The following is a 24,157-nucleotide window of genomic DNA, read 5'->3' on the forward strand; positions in this document are numbered from 1 at the left end:
CGTGGGAGGCACGAGTGAAAAGAAAACAATAGCAAACAACTTTAGGCGCATTTTTAATGTCAATCCTCTTCTACAAATAAATACAGTCGAGGTGGGCAATGTTGAGACCGTTCCAGGCGGTAGTACCATAAAGATTACAGCTAAGGAAGTGGAGTTAGTTATAAAACAGATGGTCAGGGGTAAATCGCCTGGTCATGACGGTCTCAGCATTGAACATCTCAAATATGCCGGGGTACATATGCCGCGCATTCTTGCTATGTTCTTTACACTATGCTTAAGACACTCTTACCTGCCCGAGCAACTCACAAGAACAATAGTAGTTCCACTGGTGAAAAATAGAACAGGTGACTTGTCGGATCCAGGGAACTATAGACCAATCTCACTTGCAACAATAGTGGCGAAAGTGCTTGACAGTTTGCTTAATGCACAACTTTGTAAGCATATAGAGTTGCACGACGCGCAATTCGGGTTTAGGCCAGGTCTGTCAACGGAAACCGCTATACTGTGCCTTAAGCAAGCTGTCAGGTACTATAGGGACAGAAACACGCCAATATATGCATGTTTTTTGGACCTATCCAGGGCTTTTGATCTGGTTGCGTACGACATACTTTGGGATAAATTAGAAAAAACAGGTTTGCCGAAAGAATATATTAATCTTTTAAGGTACTGGTACAGCAACCAGATCAATCTGGTGAGATGGGCAGGAGTAGACTCTGATGAGTATAAGCTTCAGTGTGGTGTGAGGCAGGGGGGGCTTTCCTCACCTGTCCTCTTTAATTTGTACATGAACGAGTTGATCGGGGAGCTCAGCAGCATGCGTATAGGTTGTCATATTGGTCAGGCTTGCTTTAACAATATCAGTTACGCCGATGATATGGTGCTGCTGGGACCCTCGGTTAACTCGATCAGGAAACTACTTGCGAGGTGCGAGGCTTACGCTGAGCGGCATGGTCTTAGGTACAATGCAGGAAAAAGTGAGGTGTTGGTATTTAAGGCACGAAAGTATAACCCGACCACTGTACCTAGGATCGTGCTGGGAGGCATACCTCTTAAGGTTGTAAATGAATTTATCTACACACATATCATAAACTGTCTATGATGCCTTCAAAATTCGTAAATAATGGCCAACATTACGATAAACTATTTTGTTACAGCAAATTTCTTATCTGTGAAAATGTGGTAATAGCTTCATTACTATATCAAAATCAATTTGGTAATGCATTTCAAATTTCGAACATCTCTGAATAAAAAGCAAATTGATTTGACCCCTATTCTAATATCAGTTGAGATGACGTTTTATTCGAAATCAAATGACAATTGCATACAATATTGACAAATCTCGCATGTAAGTTGGTATCGGACGATATGGTAATCGACCCCGACTCTAGTTTGTCTCTGAATTAAAAAAAACTACGGATACGTGACGTGCGTGAAAAAAGTTTTCATTTGCCGCCATTTGACGTACAGTTTATCTTTTAATTAGTTAATAAGTAAAAAATAATTTGTTTTGTTGTTTTTAATGGAACTATAACAAATGTTTCGTGTAAAATGTGCGATAAAGATATTTGGGAGACGCCATCTCATATCCGCGAGTTCCACCAGAGAGCAAAGTCGGCTGTAATATGAAGTTAGTGAATATATCATAGAAAGTTTATAATATGTGTGTAGATAAAGCAGTGTATGTAACTGTACATAATTAGGCATTAAAACACTCGTGTGATACTATTATGAAACTCATTTCATTCGTTTCATAAACCCACACTCGTATTTTAATGCCTTTCATTATGTAGCAGTCACATAAACTACTATTAAATATCTAGGTCATGTAATTAATAATGAACTAAGAGACGATTTAGACATAGAAAGAGAAAGGAGGGCAATGTCTATAAGGGGCAACATGCTTGCCCGCAGATTCGCACGTTGTAATACGCAAGTTAAGCTGACGCTATTTAGAGCGTATTGTCAGACGTTTTATACGTGCGGTCTGTGGGCAAGTTTTACACAAAGGGCCTACAACACGTTGCGAGTCCAATACAATAACATCCTTAGGATGCTGTTAAGGCTGCCGAGGCACTGTAGTGCGTCAGGCATGTTCGCCGAGGCGCGAACGGACGACTTTTATGCCATTAGACGGAAAAGAGTGGCGTCATTACTACGACGTGTGCGCGGCAGCACTAACAGCATGCTAAGGGCGTTAGACGAGCGCCTCGACTGCCCGCTCATTAAGTACTGGGCAGAACTAGTCATAGGTAGGTCTAAGTAGATATAGGGTACTAACATAGTATTAAGTCTAAAATGTTACTAACAAAATATGGATCGCTTTTGGTCTGAAATAAAGAATTTTTATTTATTTTTTTATTTATAATAGGCTACATTCATACTAGTCAAATCAGCTTCTTTTTTAGAACTGTCAAAACGATTTGCTAATAATTATAGAATTTATATGAAAACGAATATAGTGACGTCACGGTAAACTCACCTACTTTTTATATTTCTATCCGATTTATTAAATACAAATTGTGTTTAAAAATTGCTGCTATCTATTTTTTTTTAATAATTATCTGGTGCTTTATTTCGTGCACGGTTTGAAATAATTTATTTTAAGTAAACATTCCGAAATACACGCGTAATTTAATTATAATTCAGTTCCGAATAACTAATTGGTCGGAGCCACCAGGATCTGGACCTTGCTTATATACTTATATTGTTTCTTTTTCTTTTCAGGTACTGAACCATTCAGGTTGCTGATAATTGGCCGACTCAGGACGATAGAGAGATCACACAGTTTGTCAACCATATTTCTAAAAATTACATAGTTTTTTCTCTATCACATATTTCTTTTCATAGATAAACAATAATATACTATAATAGCACCACATTATGTTCGCCCTATTAATAGAGACTCATATAAAAATAGGTTACATATTTTCTTAGAAACATATGATAAACAATAATATACTATAATAGCACCACATTATGTTCGCCCTATTAAAAGAGACTCATATAAAAATAGGTTACATATTTTCTTAGAAACATATGATAAACAATAATATACTATAATAGCACCACATTATGTTCGCCCTATTAAAAGAGACTCATATAAAAATAGGTTACATATTTTCTTAGAAACATATGCTTCTTTATGCCTATTCTTTGTTTTATCTGAAAAACCCTAGGCAATTGGTATATCATTAAATATCTTTCTAAATTAAACTTTTTAATCGAAATCCGATCCAAATAATGAATCCCAAAAGTTGACACCCCTAACAACTGCAGTTGGCACTTCGCCAGGGCTTGCCCAACGCGCCCACCTGGTTGCCGACACCTGCCCTTACCAGAAACATTTAATAAAATGTTGGCAACCACAGCTAAACGCAACAAGTATTGCCAGTTGACGACACCTGTCTTTACTAGCAATATTTGTAAAATGTTCGAAACCTCTGCCAAACGCAACAAGTACCGCGGGTTGGCGACATCTGCTATTAACATGGCAAGTGCAGTTAACAAGTTAGTTTGTTTAATTATTCTGGAATAAATACTTCTCTAATAAATATAAATATATTATTATTTTTACAGTTCGCGTTCAAAAATATAGTTTGCCAAAGGACTGTCTCATTTCAATCATAGACAGATAGAATCATACTATCTTTGTCTTACACTACTAGTACTAGCACCCAAAAGAAAAGGATCAGTATAGTTTTCCTGGTTTTTACTGACTGACAAATTGTTTTGACCAACTATATCTGTTACAATATATCTATTCTATTTGTATAGAGTTATAAGATTTTAGAGAGTTGTAGATACTTTTGACGCGTATCTGTAATTCTGTACACAAATAATCGAAAACATATCTAGTGTAATATTGTTCCATCCTATTGATCTGCAGATTTACAGTTATAGACCTTAATATGTTTGCAATAAGGTTCAATTCTCAGCCGCATGCGATTGTTAATCGTATGATTTTGATAGCCCCAGTGTTCTACAATCTAAACTTCCGCTTGTATCGGCCTACTTACTGGTATATCGGAACAGAGTCAATAAACTTTACAGGAAATCAGTTTGACTATGAGACCGATTCTGATTTAGAAATTTGTTACTGTTTTGATTACGACTGTGTTGTGTGTGTGTTGTGTGTGTGTTACGACTTAGGGTCGGTTGCACCAAACCGTCAGTCACCGTTAAAGGCCTGTGCACACCGGCTTGCGTGTGCGTGACGTGCGCGTGTGCGTGCGCTAAAACGTTGGAGCCGCACACGCACACGTCACGCAAGCGGTGTGCCGTCTCTCATAAGAATCTGTATAGTACAACGCCGCACGCGCACGTACACGTCACGCACACGCATCCGTTGTGCACAGGCCTTAAAGCGTTCGCTAAATTTATTTGTGTCCGAATTTTCATACTTCACTGCTGTATGTTAGTCAGTCTGTTAAATGTGGTCGGTGCAACTGGGCCTTGGACAATCATGCATTCTTGACGGTCACTACCTATTAGGCATCTTACGGACACCAATAAGTGCAAGCGAGATACCTAATCACTTGACTTTCATTGCATTCCCTTTGCGGCCTTTCCACCAATCAGCGTTAACGATCGCCAAGGTATCAAAACAATATCACAACGTTAATAACATATACTAATCTATGATCACAACCATCATAAATTGTAAAATCAGAATCGTTTGTGTCACCAAAAACCTGCCCACAATTTCGTGCAGACTTCCAAGTTAAAACCATGCCAACTAGATATAAAACTCTTTTCGAGTTCCTTTCGAAAAATCTGTCACGCCAAAGATTAATTTTCTCAAATACCGCTGAAAAACCTTCAAAAAATCGGACAAGTGCGAGTCGGGATCGAGGGTTCCGTACTTTTTAGTATTTGTTGCCATAGCGGCAACAGAAATACATCATCTGTGAAAATTTCAACTGTCTAGCTCTCACGGTTCATGAGATACACCCTGGTGACAGACAGATAGACGGACAAAGGAGTCTTATGCAGTACTTACCCTTTGGGTACGGAACCCTAAAAATCAAACACCGCCCTTTGAACTCGAAAACAATGAGCATTAAACTCCCGCATTTTTCTCTGAACAAAAGCCGTCCGCAATCCAAAAGGTCTTAACTGCCATATTGTTCCTATTTATAACAGTGTTTTTAAATTAATTGCACCGTATTCCGTATTCTCGGTGAAAGAACGACGTAAACGACAAGCGGTTTTATAAAAAGATCTGAAGTTTTTGTATAAGGTCTTAGCTCTATCGAATGAAGATTAGAAGCATACAAATGGCAGGTTAGGTCTGTTTTAGAGTTACGGAAATCAATTACATACGAATTAAACATGTATAGCAACCAAGCAACCTATCTAGCTATGAATGTATGTATATACCGTTGTTTGAAAACGTATAGGGATACGGTTAATATAGTAGATTGTTTTCGAGATGAAAGGCATTCATTCCTGGCGGCCTAGCCAAGGTGACAATCGCTTGCGCTTCGCCATCTTTGTGTCTTATGTTTCTATCACTCTTCCACATTAGTGTGACAGTGACAGTTGCGTTTCGTTCGTTGCGGAGCGCTAGCGATTGGCATGTTGTCTACAAGACCTGACGAGATGTTTCGCTCGACGACGTTCACCTGAGTTAAACATTTTTCATTTCGATTTCGAGGAAAGTACAGCCACCTCCAATAATATGTTAATCTTCGAAGGCCGCAAAAATACAAATAAGATCGTGTCAGATATTTTTGCAGCCTTCGTTGTTTAACATATTATTGCCGGTGACTGTACCTACATGCGTTATTTATAATATAGTAGTAGTAAACTCTTTATTGTACAAAAAGACATATTAAAAATAACATACAATTAGCAAGAAGTACAAAGGCGAACTTATCCCTTTGAGGGATCTCTTCCAGTTAGCCTTTGAGTAGATGAGAGGAGAGAGTGAAAAGAGGGTGACAAATGCAGCAAAATGTACAAGAAGGTACCAGAAAGATAAAGGATATAAATACATACAAAATTTAAAGGTATATGTATTTACTTACACCTGATACTATTCTTAGATAGGTTCAACTCACTAAAGTCTACTTTTTCATTCGGTAGACTAAAATGACATTTCATAGTATGAAATGACATTTTATGTTCATACTAGAAAATGTCATTTTAGTCTACCGAATAAAAAAATAGACTTTTTTTTACTGGATAGCGCTGTTGTATTTTTTTACGTTTTTTTTTTATTTAAAAAGTTCTTTAAACTTAAAGGGGTAAAACATTTAACAAGAATCTATATTATGGAGGTTCGAAATTTCGAATAATCGAAGTTTCACTATTTCACTATATAATTTCACCAATTTTTATTCTTGCTGCTAGCCAATCTTTATAGCAAATACCGAACTCGTGTTATTTAAGCGTCTAGACTTGGCAGTAAAATGATCCGCCATCATCGCCGCCTAAGCTCACAGCCACCAAACATACGTCTTATGTACAATATGTACCTAAGTGGACGGCCTCAAAGCGAGCGGCTAGAGGGGCGTGCAGCGTGGCGTTGAGCGGGGAGGTTAGAGCAGTGAAGTCGCTTTATAGTTCGTTTTTTTAGCATTAGAAAGAACTCCGGAGAAGCAAGCGTGCAGTTTTTATCAGGCTCGTTAATTGTTAATAATTATTGAATTTTCTAATGTAGCACGGTCAATACATATAATTTACTTCAAATTGTTACCGCTAAAAGTGACAGATTTAGAACTACAAGCAAACTTCTTTCTAATGCTAAAAAAAAACTATAGTTTAGGGACCTTATTTATAATTTGACACGACTGGTTGTCCTGTCCCAGATGTTATTACGAGTAGGTATCAAAAAAAGAACTTGAACTGAATCAGACGCCAAACTACCTTTTAAATTAATTAAGTCGCGATTTGCCGAACTTATAAGTTTTCAATCTCAGTAGAAGAATGATAAATACTTCAACTAACAGAGTTTCTATCTTAAGGTAATGTTCAATTTTTGGTATAAGAAATAATTTGTTATTTGGTACAAGAAATTAGTTCTGGGCTCAAGATACGAGACATTTTATGTCTTGGACGAAGACATTTTCGAGTTTCCTCACTTATATCGAGATTAGAAAAGATCGAATTGTTCCAAGATTTTTTTATTGTAGATTTATGAACCTCGCGAAAAAGTATCAAATGAGCTTCATCTTGCCCTAGTAGCACTCTAGATACATACATCTCAAGTGATGACACTTCATTGGAGCTCGGCTCGAGAGCCCTTTGGTTCCGACGGTTCAGTTCAGAGAGCTGTTTAAGATCGACAGACCAGCCGTAGTGTAACTTGACCCCTTACTTAGTTAACCTATCTTATTTTTTTTTCAATAGCCTAATTTGTGTCCCACTGCTGGGCAAAGGCCTCCCCCTTCTTCTGCCACTCGTCACCGTTTTGTGCATGTTCCCGCCACGCGCAAAAAGCGTCAAGGTCATCCCGCCATCTCTTTTTTGGTCTACCTATCTTATCTTACCTTACCTTATCTTATCTTATCTTTGATACATGGTTTTATCGCTGACTGGCAACTGGCAACTAATACTCATCTAGACAATTCTGATAAAACACAAACAAAATTAGTTTGCGTTGTTTTATCCATAATCAGATTAGCTCGACTGTAATACGTGTCGTCTCTTGTGAATATCTTGAAGTTCGAATACGGCAGTATGTATGTAAAGTTTCAGCTATACTTCGTTTTTTTTAGCATTAGAAATTAGGTAAACAATCTTGATGTGTCTTTTAATTGAAAAACACGTTTTAAAAATAAGTTATGGCAAATATGTAACAATTATGAATCGAATACGATCATTTATATTCTTTTGCTTTCATAAGTACTAGTTTTTGATTTTTAAAAAGCGTTTTTCAATTAAAAGACATGTCAAGATTGTCAAGATCGCTTACCTTCTTGCAAGTTCTTTCTAATGCTAAAAAAACGAACTATAGGAAGTAAAATAGGTGTAATTTATCTGAGCTGGATTTCTTACCTTACCAACCTTTGTCGGAAGCCGGTGCTGCTCGAAGTTACCAACCGGCTCAGTTGAAAGGTAGATTTGTCGAATTCAAATATCAGGCACATTTAGGGTTACCTTTCTTCGTCGGTATCACTCTTGACAGAGTGGTCGTGGTCATCACTTCAGGTGTTGGTGGCAAGCTTCACAACACGTCGCCACTCTTCTCTAATAGCCGCCTTCCTCGTGCATTCATGTAGTGATGATGAGCCATTTACTGCCGCCTTTATCTGGTCAGTCCACCTCATAGGCGATCTTCCTCGTGGCCTGGTACCCTCGACCTTTCCCTGGACCACAAGTCTCTCAATAGCCACCTCCCCTCGGCGGCATACGTGACCAAAAAAGGTGAGGATACGAGACTGCACCAAAGATGATAAAGGGTTACCAGATGACAGGAATTTTCCTGATATGTCAGGAATTTTGGCTTTTTGTCAGGAATGGGGACGGATCACGAAAATGTCAGGATTTTTTTAAATTTATAGACTTTTTTATAAAGTACTTTTATGTTTACTTAAATTAATCCAAAAACATTGTACAAAAATAATAAATGAGATCCACTCAATTTATCAATAACTTCGTAATTATTAATTAACAAATCTTTACTCAAGCATACACAGGTACATAGATGTTTTAGAAATCGAAATCATGTTTAAAATTCGCATGTGCAAAGATAACAATAAAGGAGTATGTACACCCCCGTCGTCGTCGTCAAAAATATTAATGTCAGGAAAAATATTCGGAAATCAGGAATTTTGTCAGGAAATTCTAAATTTGTATCTGGTAACCCTAGGCACATTATTATCTGTTATCTACCTCCAGGCGGCAAAGCGCCATAACTCCCGTTCCGCATAATTTGCGCAGATCTCTTATGTCAAGTTAGAAGCAGGTTTTAGCTTTCGGAAGTTCCGCCATTTCTCACCGGGGAATTCAGATGGGATTCTTATGAAATAGGTATCGCAGGTTCAGTAGAGTGGAACGTGGAAATTTTGGAATATTTTTGAATTTAAAATTGTGCATTGAATAAGTTTTGAATGGAAATAGATGTAATGCAAATTAAGAAAAATAAATTTGAGTGAACACGCTTTAAATACTTGCCAAAGTCACTGAAAAGAAGTTACTTTATACAACATGTAGAAATAAATAAATAATTAGGAGTAGGAAAAAAATACATTGTTGATCAACTAGTTACCAATTTTTCTTGATACAATAAGGGTTAAACTTCTAGACGCCCAGAAACTATAAAAAATTCATTCTAATTTCAATCTTTATTTTGACATATCAAAATTGCATTTGTCTTGGGACATTTTGATGTCTGGGTGAATAGAGGAAGGTCTAAAAATACAACAAAATATCAAATGAGCTTCAATATAGTTATATTGTAATATAGTACAATAAGCGCCACTTGCACAATCGCACTCGGTGTTAACCGTTTAAACCGTTAATCCAGTGTCAAATTGTACTTTTGTAACCATGGTAACTCCAGGTTTAAACGGTTAGCCCCGGGTTAGTCGGATGGTGCAAGTGGCCCTAAACTTGGCAAAATAAATAAATAGTAAAATAACTCTTCCTTACTTTAGGACTAAAATAAGGCATAAAACTTACCCATTCCCATCTTCTACGGAATGTCAGTTACATATATTTTATTCAAGTCCAATCCAATGTGATTTGACGATAAATATAGCCAGGGGCTACTCCGCCCTTAACGGCCCGTTTACACTTCGACACGGGCTGACACGCACCCTTGGTGTATGCTCCTTACCGTAAGCCTTTGCTTGATGAGACTTTACGAGAATGCCTTTTAAAGTAACAGTAAGATAACTTTTAAGTTTTTCGAACGTAGAAGATACGCTCCGGTGCTGGCAATTTTAATCGGCAATTAAAAAAGTTCAACAAAACTAGTTTTAGTGATAGCAGACTTCAAATCTCAGTAGCGTGGTGACTTAATCTGAATCTTATATCTCTTGAGTTATGTTAAGCTCCAAAAATACAATAATTAAATATTTTGTTTTTAATTTTTACGCCACACTACTGTAGATTTTAGAAGGGTTAGGCGGATAACACACAGAACCGCCTTCGAGGAGCGCCGAATGCGGTTGCATCAGGCGGTTTATATAATAAATTAGTACAAAATTTGGAACCGCTCGACGCCTTGCGCCGTGTGTTATCCGCTTGTGCCGCCGGACCGGCGTATCTTGTGCGTGGCGGCGCGGCGCGGGCACGGGTGCGGTGCCGGCCGCTGGCCGCCACACACACTCACCCGTGCCCGTGCTTGCAGGATGCACGCCGTGGGCCTCCACTCCGCGCTGGCCATCCGCCGCGAGCGCAAGCGCCGTGCCGAGCAGCAGCGCGCCAAGGAGCGCCGCTACTCCCTGCAGTCCACCGAGTCCGGCGTCACCTCGCCGCACTGCTCCACCGGCAGCCTCGAGCGGCGTCGCTTCAAGAACACCCGCACCAGCGAGAATGAAGTCGTCTCCTCCGTGGGCATGCTCCATCTCGGAGTCGTGTTCCTCGTCCTCGCCTTCTTCCTCGTCGGCTCAGGTTTACTCCCCGATGACGTCACGTCTTGGAGCACCATCGGCTCCGGCAACTGGTTTAACGAGCTAGTGTGGTCCGGATTGTTCGCGCTCGGGATAGGAATATTCTTGATCGTGCTGCACAAATACTTGACTAAGAGCGAGGAGCAGGCGCTGGAGGAGTACGTGCAGCGTCAGCTGACGCGATCTCGGTCAGGTCACCGGCTAGAGAGAGATACGGAGACGGGAGGTCATACGACAAAGCACGCACGGCGAGCGCGCGCAGCTGAAGCCCTTCCCGAAACCATTACAGAGACCTACACCGAGCCACCGCCGGATCGAGCGCACGGCTTCGTCAACGCACTAGCCCTCAACGGCGACGCGCTCAGAGAGTCTCCACTCGAGCAGATAGTGGAGGAGGAATGCTCCCTGGCCTCGGAGAGCGAGAGGCGACTGGGCAAGTTCAACCGCGACACGTACTCGACGCCGTCGGTGGCGCCGAGCCTCAGCCCCGGCTCGCCCTCCGACACGCGCGAGCTGCTGGCCGACGGCCGGTACCTGGTCATGTCGCGGATGTGAACGACCACGCCTTCCGGGCTCCTTCGCATTCTTAGTGCCACTTGATTGTACCCTGACAATTTACTTTGGTCCTTAAACTGGGTTTCAGTGCCGCTCGATTCCTACTTTAATCCGATGACTTTTGAGGCGGGGCGTGTCCGGGTAGTGTCGTCTATCGAGGTCTTCAGCGGCGCCCGCGCCCCGCCCCGTGGTGTATGCTTCGGCGCTTGCGGCAGACTATCAGTGGCGTTACTTAAATCAACAGCTTCTCTATTTTATATTTTAACAGACGGACCAACTCTCGGTAGATTTTAGTGTTAAGTCTTAACGCGTTATCCTCTTTCAATTGCAGTTGGAATCTAAAAAAAAACGGTCGGAAGCTATTGGAAAAAACGATCATTAAGTCGAATTGCAATTCGAAGAGGTGATAACGTATTGTATATTTTATCAATTATCTATGGGGATCCGTATGTATTGGCTTGAGACTGATTGTTAATATACTGTACTTATACCTGACGGTTTTATACGATATTAATTACTGTTTGTTTGCCTATTACTTCACTGTTTACACAAAATACTTTGTATTCTTGATATTGTATAGTTCTACTGTCAACTATACCTGACGCGGCGAACGACGATCCGTTTGACAGTTCCTCTAAATAGCTTTTCGATAGACATAATTAAATAAATAATTTAAGAAATAGGTTTTACATTATTTTTGTTACATTTAAAAATAAAAAAATGTATTAAATTACCAAACAAAGTCAAGAAACCTTTGACATAGACAGTTACTGCATACAAAAATGAACTTTCATAAATAATTTGATTTATTGAGGATAGATTGAGGGATCATCATTCGCCGCGTCAAGTATAGTTTCACTTGATCTGAGTAGTTTTAACGGAAAGGATTAGCGGTCATGTTTAGTGATTACAATTTTAACCCTTTTTAATTATCTTTATTGAGACGAAAAGAAAATTTACCTCTTAACTGGAATGTAGTTTAAAATAACAGCCCGTTTTTGAATTTCATACAGTCTTCGAATCAAGTGCCAAAATATTTAGGGCATTTTTTTCTATATGCGATAAAATTCACAGCAGCTTTAACAGATCTTGTAGTTTATTTACTGTGATTCACTCTGCATTTATAAGGTTGTAATTTGTAATTAATTTAGTTAATATCCTGCATATTAATAATTCGTTTGGTTGTGGCTGTGACAAGGAGCGACTGCGAGCGACGAACTGGCGAGTCGTCGATATGTAAACCTTTGCCTTTTGCGAAAAAGGACGGAAGTCTAGTTGTATCTACTTTCGCGGAAGGTACAAATATATATTGATATATATATAGTGAACATTGATATTAATTATAAGCTTAAGGACACGAGCTTAGCTTCACCATGCTCAAACTTTAAACATTATACTTAGTTTTATAACTTTCCCTCTCCTAGTATTTTCAACGTCCTTTTTAATCTTCACAAAGGTCTATGTGATAATTTTTAAGGCGAAATCCCAACACATCCTACTAAGTTGTGAATATAACACCAAATTGAAAAAATATCACATTTACCATGTATAGTTTTTTGGATCCTAGCTCTAAACTAATGTAAGTGCTGTCTATAGCATTGCCTTATAACGAACTGTCTCACCAGGTGTGTGTAATGTATGAGCACAATTTAACTACTAAATAACTAATGTACTGTGACAGAAAAATATCAAATTATGACGCAATCTGTACAGTGTACCCCTAGTGTAAATAATTCGATAACCTGACGTGACGTACGCGTTTGCGTTAGGGCCCCCCCCACATCTGGCGTCTTTCGAGCGTCGGCGTCTACAATTCTATGGCCGACGTCGACGCAACGTCGACGCAGCGTCGACGCAACTGCGCAGCGACGTCATTTTCCATAGCGCTGGACCGACGCCGACAGACGCCGACGCTCGAAAGACGCCAGATGTGGGCCCCTTAAGTGTCATTTTGTATGGGCATTTGAGGTCCCAAAACGTCTCGCTTCGCGCGCTGTCAAAATCCCATACAAAAATAGACATAACGCAAACGCGGACGCTCGTCACGTTATCGAATTAAATTTTATCTAGAGGTTCTGAGTGACTTGACATGAGTGCGCATTTTTTGGTGTTTTCCTATCACGTTATCTAAGTGAACTTCATTTCAAATTGGTCCTTCCATTTATGTTGCATTGATTTATCTATAAATATTTAGAGGGTCTTGCCAAAATAATAAAAATACGACCTGTTGCTTAGTTTCACGAACATAGTAAAATTATGTAGGTAGGTATACTTCGTCACAAGTATTTCTTAAATCCTTCTGCTAGCTTGCTAGCTTTGGCACTTTCCAATCTATCCATGTGTGTGTTTCTTTCTTTCCACTGTGTTTAAATTCTAGTTGCTTTTGTTTATCCGATCTTATCCTTCTTGAACCTTGTACCTGGTTAAACTTTAGTTTTTAATATTTATATTGTTTTTAAACTTTGTTAATAGGTACCTATTTTATCTAACCTTTGTCCTTGAAAATCTGTCCAAACAAGAGTAACATTACTTATCAAATGATCAAAGATCGAAGGACCAATTCGTGTGAGGCCTAAGATTATTGTCATATCTGTCTCGATGTCTAGTCTCAGCTAGCTTGTGTAACGTTTATACTGAAATACAGTAGCCTGACCACGAGTTTCACACTGACATATCCGCTAAAGTCTGCGTAAGCTACTTTCTATACATCTCGCTCGCACTAATATGCCAGTACTTACGGTACACGCTAGGGAATATGTCAGTGTCAAACTCGTGGTAAGGCTACAGAACACGTTCAAACTACGAATAAGCAATAAGTCGAGATTATACCTCTTTTAAACTTAATTCAACTATTTTGAAATAATCACAAAACATTCCATTTTTTATAGTTAAAAAGTACAGGTATTTAATGGTAGTGTTGCGCGTCGACTGAAATTATTAACAAAAATACTAGCGATTAATTCTGATGGTCGATCTTATTGGGTTAGATAAACATCGCATTTTTTAATTAAACTATATGAGGTGATAATATGAACATTTTCCTAAGCATTGTAAAAAAAATATTTTGGGTTACACTACTTTGCTTTAAAGGGGCGGCGTTGTGCTGGCATATACAGTGCGTCATATTTTGACTTGTAGAAAAGTAATTGTTTATTTATTTAATAATGAATGTAATGTTTATTTAAATGTAAAATTTACAAGTTTATTTTGAATCGTTGCCAAGCCGCCAAACTAACAATATATTATCGTAAATTTTTCAATGTACCTACCTCTACTATGACTCAGCTTTGTTTGTATACGTTTCTACTGAGATTCAATTCACAAGCACAAAAAATAGTGATATCATACAGACATCCTTTGTTCGCACATTTTAAATTTTAAGATTTCAGATTCTGTGATTTTAATACGTTATATTTCATAGTTTTATTACTCCTAAACTCAAGTGAAGTGGTTTAGCATAAGGTACAAATTTATGTAAATTCGATCGATCACTATTCTTTACGAAATAAATAAGCCAATGTGGTGAAGACCGTCTATCAGGTAAGACCGTCTACAAGCTCTTTCGTCGCTTCTAACTCTTGCGTTTGTACACATACCTACTCTACTTACAAGGTTGGTAAAGCATAATGATCATGAGTGAAGCTCTTCCTTTCTGATTTTACTGCCGGATTCGAACTTTAATATACGTCAATTAATAGATCTAGAAACGATATCGATTAGATGTGTCAGTGTCAAAAGTGACGTTTTTTTTTGAAGAAACGTCACATTTGACATTGCCGTTATCTAATCCATATCGTTTCTAGATCTATTTACTGACATATCTTAAAGTTAGAATCGTCCCGTGTGTCTGAGTGACGTACTGTATTCATACACGAGGGTTCTTAACCTAGGACGGTCAACTCCCATCCGGTCTTCATCACCTTGAATTACCTTGACCTTGAATTTAAAAACCATTTTGAACTGACACAGAGAGATTGCTAATATATGCGCTTTAGTGTAGACCTTTTGTTCTATTGGTACAATTCCTACCTATACTTGTCAGTGTTTACCGTGTCGTCTTATAAATATATGAGAAAATAAATATAATAAATAAAGGTTATGCCCATTGGTGGTGTTTTGTGTTGTAGAAAACTATTTACATCGAACACACTTCATATTATCATTTATCATCTATGAATCAATATTTTCGGTACCTAGTAGAAGTTTTAAATTGGCCAAGATGGTACCAATACTAATTACTGAAATATATACTGATACCATTCAACATACTTTACATAATTTGGACCTGAAAAAAACATTAAAAACCTCATAGTAACATCGTGACCGCTTTCATTTTCAGCAAAATCAAAGATCTCGTTTATTTCCGTAATTATATTAAAATTCCACGGTAAACAAAGACAACATTTTAGTAAATTAATGTCAATCCAATTGCACATAATAATTATATTGAAATAGCGAAATATTATAGAGAATGCACACATTGATAATGAAATTTCTTGTGCCTACACTACTTTTATACTTAGGTATTTTATTAGGATAATTCAATTTAATATATTTGCTATTTAAGTATTATCACTTGTACATATATCATTCGTATTCAACATAATCGATTTAATATTCATGTTTACAAATATTCCATTCTCAGGAGAAGCAATAAATAATCTTTACAATTTACTATCCAAGCAAAACTAAAAAGAATCAGAATTAAGAGTCTATCAAACTAGGAGAACAGAATTTAGAGTGCTACCACACAAATAGATCCATCGCTGATTGATCTATCAATTAACGCAAATCAATCATCGATTGGTTTTGGTTGTATTACAAACAATACACAATCACTCAACGATCGACGTCAGAGTGGTTAACTTTTTAAATATTATCTGAAATATAGTTCACAGTTTCATGCACAAGAGGAAATTCTAAACAAGCATAACCCAGTTTCATTCACATATTCTTCTGGATAAAGTTTGTTTCATATCACGAACAGAAATACGCAGCAACTTGCAGCCTACTTTGCTACGTCAGCGGCACATTTATTTCTACCAATGCATTCATACTCGTAAAGTCACAGAAAACATTTGTCCGTCTCGGTGCATTCAGCAAAATCGCATAAAACTCGCTCTTTCAACCGAGTCGCATGAAACTCGAAATGAATGCAGTGAAGATGCACTTAAGTTTTGTAGGGGACGCAAATGAATGCAAAGGCTTCATTACGACGCTGCCTACACGTCGTACCCTCATAAAAAGCGACACGATTAAGGGAATAAGTAAAACAATCTTCTGCGAATGTTTGTACCAATTTATAAAAGCTTTTTTCGGTAAGTGAGATAAATGTAAAACGTTTATTTCTATTTCGTTAGCAGCGTATTATTCTTCATTTTTGTGCACTATATATCATGGATTTTGGATTTATCTTTTAAATTATTTTCCATGAGTGTTGTTATGTGTAGTTTTACAAATTCTACTTTTTTTAAATGTAATGAATAAAAGTGTAGAAATTTGCAGCTTTAAAACGAAATTTAAGCATTATGTTATCATTACAAATATTACAATCATATAGCAGGATTTGGTCGTAGTATAATGATGCCGTTTATCATGACGCTGGCAGAAATAAATGTGCTAAAAAGTTAATTAAAGTGATGTCCCAATTTTATACAAACTACTTAGGTGTTTTATGATATGTATTATGTAATAGTATGTGGTTTGGTGTATGGCTCAACATGTTCGGTGTGTTTATTTGTTTCGGTGTCGTGATATTTATAAACGCTTTTGCGCTATTTTACAAGCTCTTTACATGATTGTACTATTGTATTCGCACATTGTAGTGTTGGTTGGGGTGTAAAAGAAACTATAGTTGTTGCTGTTGTTTGCTTCAAAAGATGTCATTAGAGAACAGTGTTACCACACTAGCGTATCGGATGTCAGAGGGTCTACGGCGAAGGCCGAAATTCGCAAATTACGGACAACTTTCTTTGACATTCTAATTAATTGCAGTAAAAGAGAAAGACCCCGAGCGAACTTCGGTGATCGCGGTAAGCACTCTGCACTTATGCTTCGATCGTCGATTGGTCGATACTCCGATCTACAATCGATCTATGCCAAGTTGCCATCTCACGCCATCTATGAAACATAATGTGAACTTGTTTCTTTTTACGTCTCAACGTAAAGTAACATAATTGAAATACTGTAAGTGTCATGTGCATAAATTACTCGTAATTTATTTACAAGTCTAACGCTGACATAAAAACTAATGAGACAGAAACGTCTGAAGCAGACATTTAGGTCTGTTATGAGATGCGAAACATAAACATAAAAACGTAACATTCCCGTTATAATGCTAAAAAGATTACATACTAAAAAGATTTTTGAATTTATCAATATTACTACATAATCTATCATTCCTATATCAGTATTTTTATGCATGCGACATGGGAATATAGCCCATCTTTTTGCTAAACAGTGATACTAATGTAAACTAAGCACAAATAATAGTGAAATTGTATAAAACACGTAAATCCCTACAGTATTCTAGCGATCTAAAAATAAGGGAACGATGTTTAACATACCATTTAAAGTTACTGTCAAATGGAGAAAGTGATGTTTCAATACAAAAAACTAAGTTTGTTTAAAAACTGCCACTCACGTCTGTAAATAATTTTAATATCTTAATTAAATTTAATTTAAAAATTCTTGTAAAATCTTGCATTATTAAGTTACGCGCTTTCTCCATTTGGCGGCCACACGCGTCATCCACCAAAAGCGTTTTGTTTCACTCAATTTATTACACTTATTATTAAATTACGATTATTAAATAATTGGATTGTTATTTTAATAATAACCTCATTGAAAATCCTTGTAGTCTTACATCTAAATGGGTCGTTACAAGAAAAGTAGCGATAGGTAAGTTAGAATAAAAATAAAAGAAGCAGTCGGGTAAACATTAACGGCCGGATTCGAACTTTAAGATACGTCAGTTAATATAATAGATAGAAACGATATGGATTAGATATCACAGTGTCAAATGTGACATTTCTTCAATCAAAAACGTTACTTTTGACATTGATACATCTAATCCATATCGTTTCTAGATCTATTAAATTGACGTGACTTGAGTGAACGGTCGATCAGAGTAGTTATTGATGGCTGCTCTTCGGACCTCATGGCCATTGACGCTGGTGTTCCTCAGGGGTCTGTTCTCTCCGCAACCCTTTTCCTGCTCCACATTAACGACATGCTGCAACCCAGCATTGTAGGTTATGCAGATGACAGTACGGTTGTTGAAAGATATTTGGCTAGTGCAGGGGACAGCAGGGAGGATATACGTTCACAGAGAGAGGCCATGGTTGAGCGAATGAACTTGACCCTTAGTCTCGTTTCCCAGTGGGGTGATGACAATCTGGTCACGTTCAATGCCTCCAAAACGCAGACGTGTCTATTTTCCGCAAAACGGAGTCCATTCGACCTGACTCCTTCTTTCCGGGGTGCATCTGTACCTATTGCCGACAGTCTGGAACTCCTCGGCATGGAGCTGAGTTCAGTCCTCAGCTTCGGCAGCTTCATTGAGTCTAAAGCTCAAACTGCGGCCAGAAAGCTGGGCGTCCTAAATAAGGTGAAGCGATACTTCACACCTGGACAGCTTCTAACACTTTACAAAGCTCAAGTCCGGTCGTGTATGGAGTATTGCAGCCACCTGTGGGATGGCTCAGCTAAATACCAACTCGCCGCTTTGGACTCAGTGGAGCGCAGAGCCAGGAGGATGATTGGCGACAAGAAGCTAACGGCTAAGCTTCAGTCTTTGGCCCATCGGCGGAAAGTCGCCAGCCTGTCGGTATTCTACAGGCTGCACTTCGGGGAGTGTGCCCAAGAGCTACACGAGCTTATACCACCGTCCCCATTCTACCATCGGACTTTTAGACGCACGGCCGGTTTCCATCCTTACATGGTAAATATTCCACCAATTCGCACGAAGCGCTTTGCTTCTACTTTCCTTATGCGAACTGCCAAGGAATGGAATTCCCTGCCGGCGTCTATATTTCCGTGTTCTTATAACCCGGCAACCTTCAAATCAAGAGTGAACAGGCACCTTCTGGGCGAGCTCGCTCCATCGTAGGCCACGTCTACGCCTCGGCTAGTCTGTGGCCATGAGTAAGCCCATTCATAATAAAAAAAAAAAAAAACGTATCTTAAAGTTCGAATCGGGCAGTAAGGCTCCGTGACACAGTGTAGGCGCGTTTTGCCGGCGGGGCGTGAGCGGGGCGGGTGAGGAGTTTAGTTTTCTATGTCAATTTAAATAGCTGCTAAAATAATTACAACTTGTAAAAGTCCTCAGTTCAGGTACCTAATATGACAAGGAAAACTAATCATATAAAGTGGAGTTCAATAGACATGGCAAATAATGTAAACAAACAACTTCAGTGGCAAGGTTGTCTGGAAGAGATCGCTCTTTAGCGATAAGACCACCTATTTCCTGCCTCTATCTTTAATCAATTGTTTTTCTTTAAGCTGTAGTTTTTACTGAGCTAATTAATAAAGAGTATTCTAGCTATCTATTCTATCTCCTTCGTAATGACGCACTTAACCATGATTAACTATATCTACAGTTTATATGCTGAAATCTTTTATTTATATCTAATATTAGTTAAATGGTTTTCCTAAAATATATGTTAAATGGTAATATTTCGATGGAAACAACTTTTTTTTAAAGATTAAGATTATATGTCAAATGCATACAAAATCTGCCACGTTTGTTTACATCATTTAATTGCCATTTCGATTGAACTCCATCTTCATGTACCTAATGTAAGTAACTGGCAATACGAAAACCGCGCACGGATTTCGCCATTCAGTAAATTCCACCCCCGATAACAAACTGCCCTTGGTATGGTACCCCCCCCCCCCCCCCACCCTTAGCTCGTGCCCAAGGTTTACGACCACGGCGAGATAACTCTATTGGAGCCGAACCGACAAACGTAGTACGATAAATGCTGCTTCGAAGATAGCGGGAAACAAATTCAACTTGTTTTCGAATTTTGGGAGTTTGGAGGTTCTAAAAACATGGCACCCTAACGAACCACGTAGTCTGTAATACATATTTGGAGCTTAGCGCCACTTTTACCATCCCACTAATCCGGGGTTAACCGGGTAATTGTTAACCCAATGTCAAATTATACTGGTAACCATGTAACCCCAAGTTTAACCGGTTTACCCTGGGCTAGTGGGATGGTGCAAGTGACGCTTATTAGTCAGCTAAAAATAAATAATATTTGATTTTGAATTCATTGTTTTCCAGAGTACAGTCGTGGTCAAAGATATATTTACACTTTCGCACCTTACTCCTTTGTAATAAGGCGAAAAATGTGAACATATCTTTGACGTCGACTGTACACGCGTAGGTACTCCGGATTCACATGTGTCTTGACTTCCACTAACGAGACAATAAACATTCGAACTGAAGTATTTGCAACATCATTACCGTTAAGTACGTACCTACGCCTTGAATGACGTCAAACGCTAGAGGGCGTCTTTTAGGGCTCCGGTTACCGTGGCCTGGTTATACCGGGTGTGGCCTGTGGCCTGTAGCACGAGCATGCAATTAAAACATAGATTTTACCAGTCAACTGTAAAAATATGGGTATATAATCATCATCATCATCATATCAGCCAGAGGACGTCCACTGCTGGACATAGGCCACCCCCAAAGAGTGCCACAATGACCAGTCTTGCGCCACCCGCATCCAACGGACTCCCGCGACCTTCACCAGGTCATCAGTCCACCTTGGTCTACCCACGCTGCGCCTTCCGGTACGTGGTCGCCACTCGAGAACCTTTGCGCCCCAACGGCCATCGGCTCTACGCAGTCTACGGGCAATGTGACCCACAACGTGAACCCTTACTTTTAATGGAAATAACGAGAGTTCGTTGTTGCATTTTCTGCCTGTCAAAAGAGCAAAAGCAGATCTTGTGGTTAATTTGTTCTAAGTAATCTAGTATGTTTTCTACTAATATCATAACTTCAGAAGCCTACCTTACCCAAACACTAAAATATCACATATTAATTAAACACTAAAATATAACATTCGAGTTATCTACTGTACCTAGGATAATCTCAAAAGGTTCATAGCGGTCATACATTAAAATTAGGGGCTCAACCCTGTAAATACTGAAATTCAAAATGGCGACGAGCGCTGAACGAAAAATAATTAATTAAAGCTAGTACGTTGCGCCGGTGATTAAACTGGCTGGAAGTACAAGTTGACCTATTTCCAGTACACGGTACGGTAGGCTAGGTTTGAGCCAAAGATTGCTGGAATGTGTTTAATTACTTAAAATATTACCAGGGAGTCGCAATGGCTTGTACGAAAAAAATAAAAATAAATTCCCATTTTCCAAATACCTGGTATGAGGTAATGGAAGGTATTTACTTACAATTTTTTTCCCATTGAAAGTTTAGTACCTCTTATTACTACCAGGATAAAATGCCCAATTTTATTTGGACCTACCCAAGACGTACCTACTTAAGTACCTACTCTTGCAGAGGGCTTACCGTGAACTTCGTTTGCCTCTTTGTCGTACTTGTAAATTCGTACGAAAGTGTGACAGGGAGGCAGCACGTCGAACGCGGTTCGCGGCAGGCCCTCAATTATAATGAATTAGCACTTTCATAATTCGAAAGACTAGCGGCTCGATTCGGAAAATGAATTAGATTTCTACTAGACTTCAACAAGTTACGATATGGATAATTTAAAGATATTTGTAAGATATATGTTAAATTTTCCGCGATTCTGGAGGTCCTCTTGAACGATTTCGACAAGTTATGACTTAGATATCCAAGTCACATCTAGTCGATATCTAATGTAGATCTAGTTGATCTCTAAATCGTTTCTAGATCTTGTGATTATCTCGAAATCCGAAAAGGGCTGTAGGACCGGTACGGAAGTTTAGGAGCTATGAGGATGAAAATGTATTATGTAAATGTAGGGGTTTAATTAATGTGACAGTATTTGCCAATTCCCAAAACAGACGTTGCAACAAATGGCATGCAAATTTTAGATGATTGTTGGCTGTGCTCGCAACAAATTCAATCTATCGATCGTAAATCGCTATTATAGAGATCATGCATGATCAATTAACGCGAACTAAAGTTGAGTGGTACTAGTGCTCGACATAATGCCCAATAGATGACACTCTGCTGTCACCTCTATTGACAATGACTTAAGTTTCAAGATGACATGTACTGGGACCGCGTCGAGCACCAGTACCACCACCTTATCTCTTTTCGGCGAACTAAGGTGACTGCTGGCTATAGTTATCGGCCTCTCCTTAATTGGCAACTCTTAACAAATTTGAATGAAACAAGGCAATATAACTCTTATTTTACGCGTAGCCAATTATGTTTAAGTGGTCACCCTACGTCTAGTTTATTTCTCCCCGAGCCACATGCGAGCAAGCGAACGTATACAACAACGGAGCTGAAACAGTCGCCGTGGTCGAAACCGGCCGGGAGAGTATATATATATATATATATATATATATATAGTTTATTTCTCCCTGCGATAACCATTTTGCTTAGTTACCAAAACTTTTGCTAATAAATACTTAAGTAAACTATCAAGAAATCAAGTTCTGGAATCCAATTAGAATCGAAATCTCTTCCATGATTAAAGACACACTTCACACAGATAGACATAGTCGTAAAACGGCACAAGTCTATCTCTCATTCAGGTTGTGACGATTTCCACGCGACTTAACTACGTCGTCGAGTTAACGTCTTACATCGCTTGGAAATAGGTCACGGGTTTAAATGTCGTTACAATTTGCAATACACGCTTACTGAGTGTTTTACTATATTTTCTACGGTAAGTTCGTTACTGAAACTCTATTGAAAGTTGCATTGGGAATGACACTACATCAACGTTGCTGCAGCGTTGCATAGTAGCAGGAAATAGACGATATGGTTGCCGCGTTGCTGTCGCGCTTGGAACGTTCAATCCGTCATTCTCGTTATCAAGAAGAACGTGTTTGTGTACGACAGACAGACGACGCTGACCTCATTAAGCTATAAGTAATAAATATATAAATTGCAATCTGAGTTAAGTGAGCGTCGTTACAGCGCAACAGCCCCGCAGGGAAATAAGCCGAGGGATTATTTTGTAAAAATAGTCGTCAGCTCACTACATAGATAATGTAGTCCACATACACTGATACAAAGTTTTTAGAACTTACAAACCTTACCTACCGTAAACTGGAGTAATTTTGATCCTTGGAGACTCGAGGGCTTCTGTTGTGTGTCTGGCAAGGGAACAGACTGACAGCCATATTCGAACTTTAAGATACGTCAAGTAATAGATGGAAACGATATATTAGATATGTCAGTGTCAAACAAGTGTCAAAAGTGATATTTTTGTTTGAAAAAACGTCGCTTTTGACACTTGTTTGACACTGACATATCTAATCCATATCTTTTCTAGATCTATTAACTGACGTATCTTAAAGTTCGAATTGGGCCGTGAGTTTGCGTCGCTAAGGCGAAACAGTGAATTTCCTCACCAATCTTCTTGCCGAATTTCTCGCGTTTCACATCTCGAGTAGGTATATAGGTATCTACATGTGCGTGAGAAATAATTTGCCATGAAATTACAATTGTCTTCGCGACCGTATGCAATCTATTAATCAACTATGTCATCATAATCTTCCTAGTATTTGTCCCGTAATGTGACTATGTGGGGTTTTCCTGCTTTTTTCCTTCCACTTTATTCTATACTGGACATAGATCAGCTAACTCACTACGTCTATCAAATATGTGACATTTATTTATATAGTTATTTCTTCATCCACCCGCAGCAACTACTCCATGTGTTTGGTACTTAATATTTGATAATAAGCCAAACGCTTTTAGAGCTCATACAATATTGATAACATCATTAGAAATGAGGATATCCTTTTAGGAAGCGAACTGAAACACGACGTAGTTTGCAAATAATCGGCTTCGGTCCCCTAAACCAACATCAAAAGCATTTAGGCCGTGCCGTGCACCGCGCAAA

General features: G+C 38.7%; 1 protein-coding gene across 1 annotated transcript in view; it reads left to right on the top strand.

The window, feature by feature from the left end:
- LOC134667565 (uncharacterized) overlaps nt 1-12,866 on the top strand; it is a 55,245-nt gene extending 42,379 nt beyond the window's left edge. The window contains exon 2 of the mRNA XM_063524997.1: nt 10,301-12,866. Within this exon, the coding sequence (XP_063381067.1) occupies nt 10,302-11,117 (816 nt within the window). The 5' untranslated portion in view covers nt 10,301 and the 3' untranslated portion in view covers nt 11,118-12,866. The remainder of the gene's footprint in view (nt 1-10,300) is intronic.
- The last annotated feature ends 11,291 nt before the right edge of the window (nt 12,867-24,157 follow it).

This window comes from Cydia fagiglandana, chromosome 9 (genome assembly GCF_963556715.1).
Source record: "Cydia fagiglandana chromosome 9, ilCydFagi1.1, whole genome shotgun sequence".
In the NCBI taxonomy this organism is placed as follows: domain Eukaryota; kingdom Metazoa; phylum Arthropoda; class Insecta; order Lepidoptera; family Tortricidae; genus Cydia; species Cydia fagiglandana.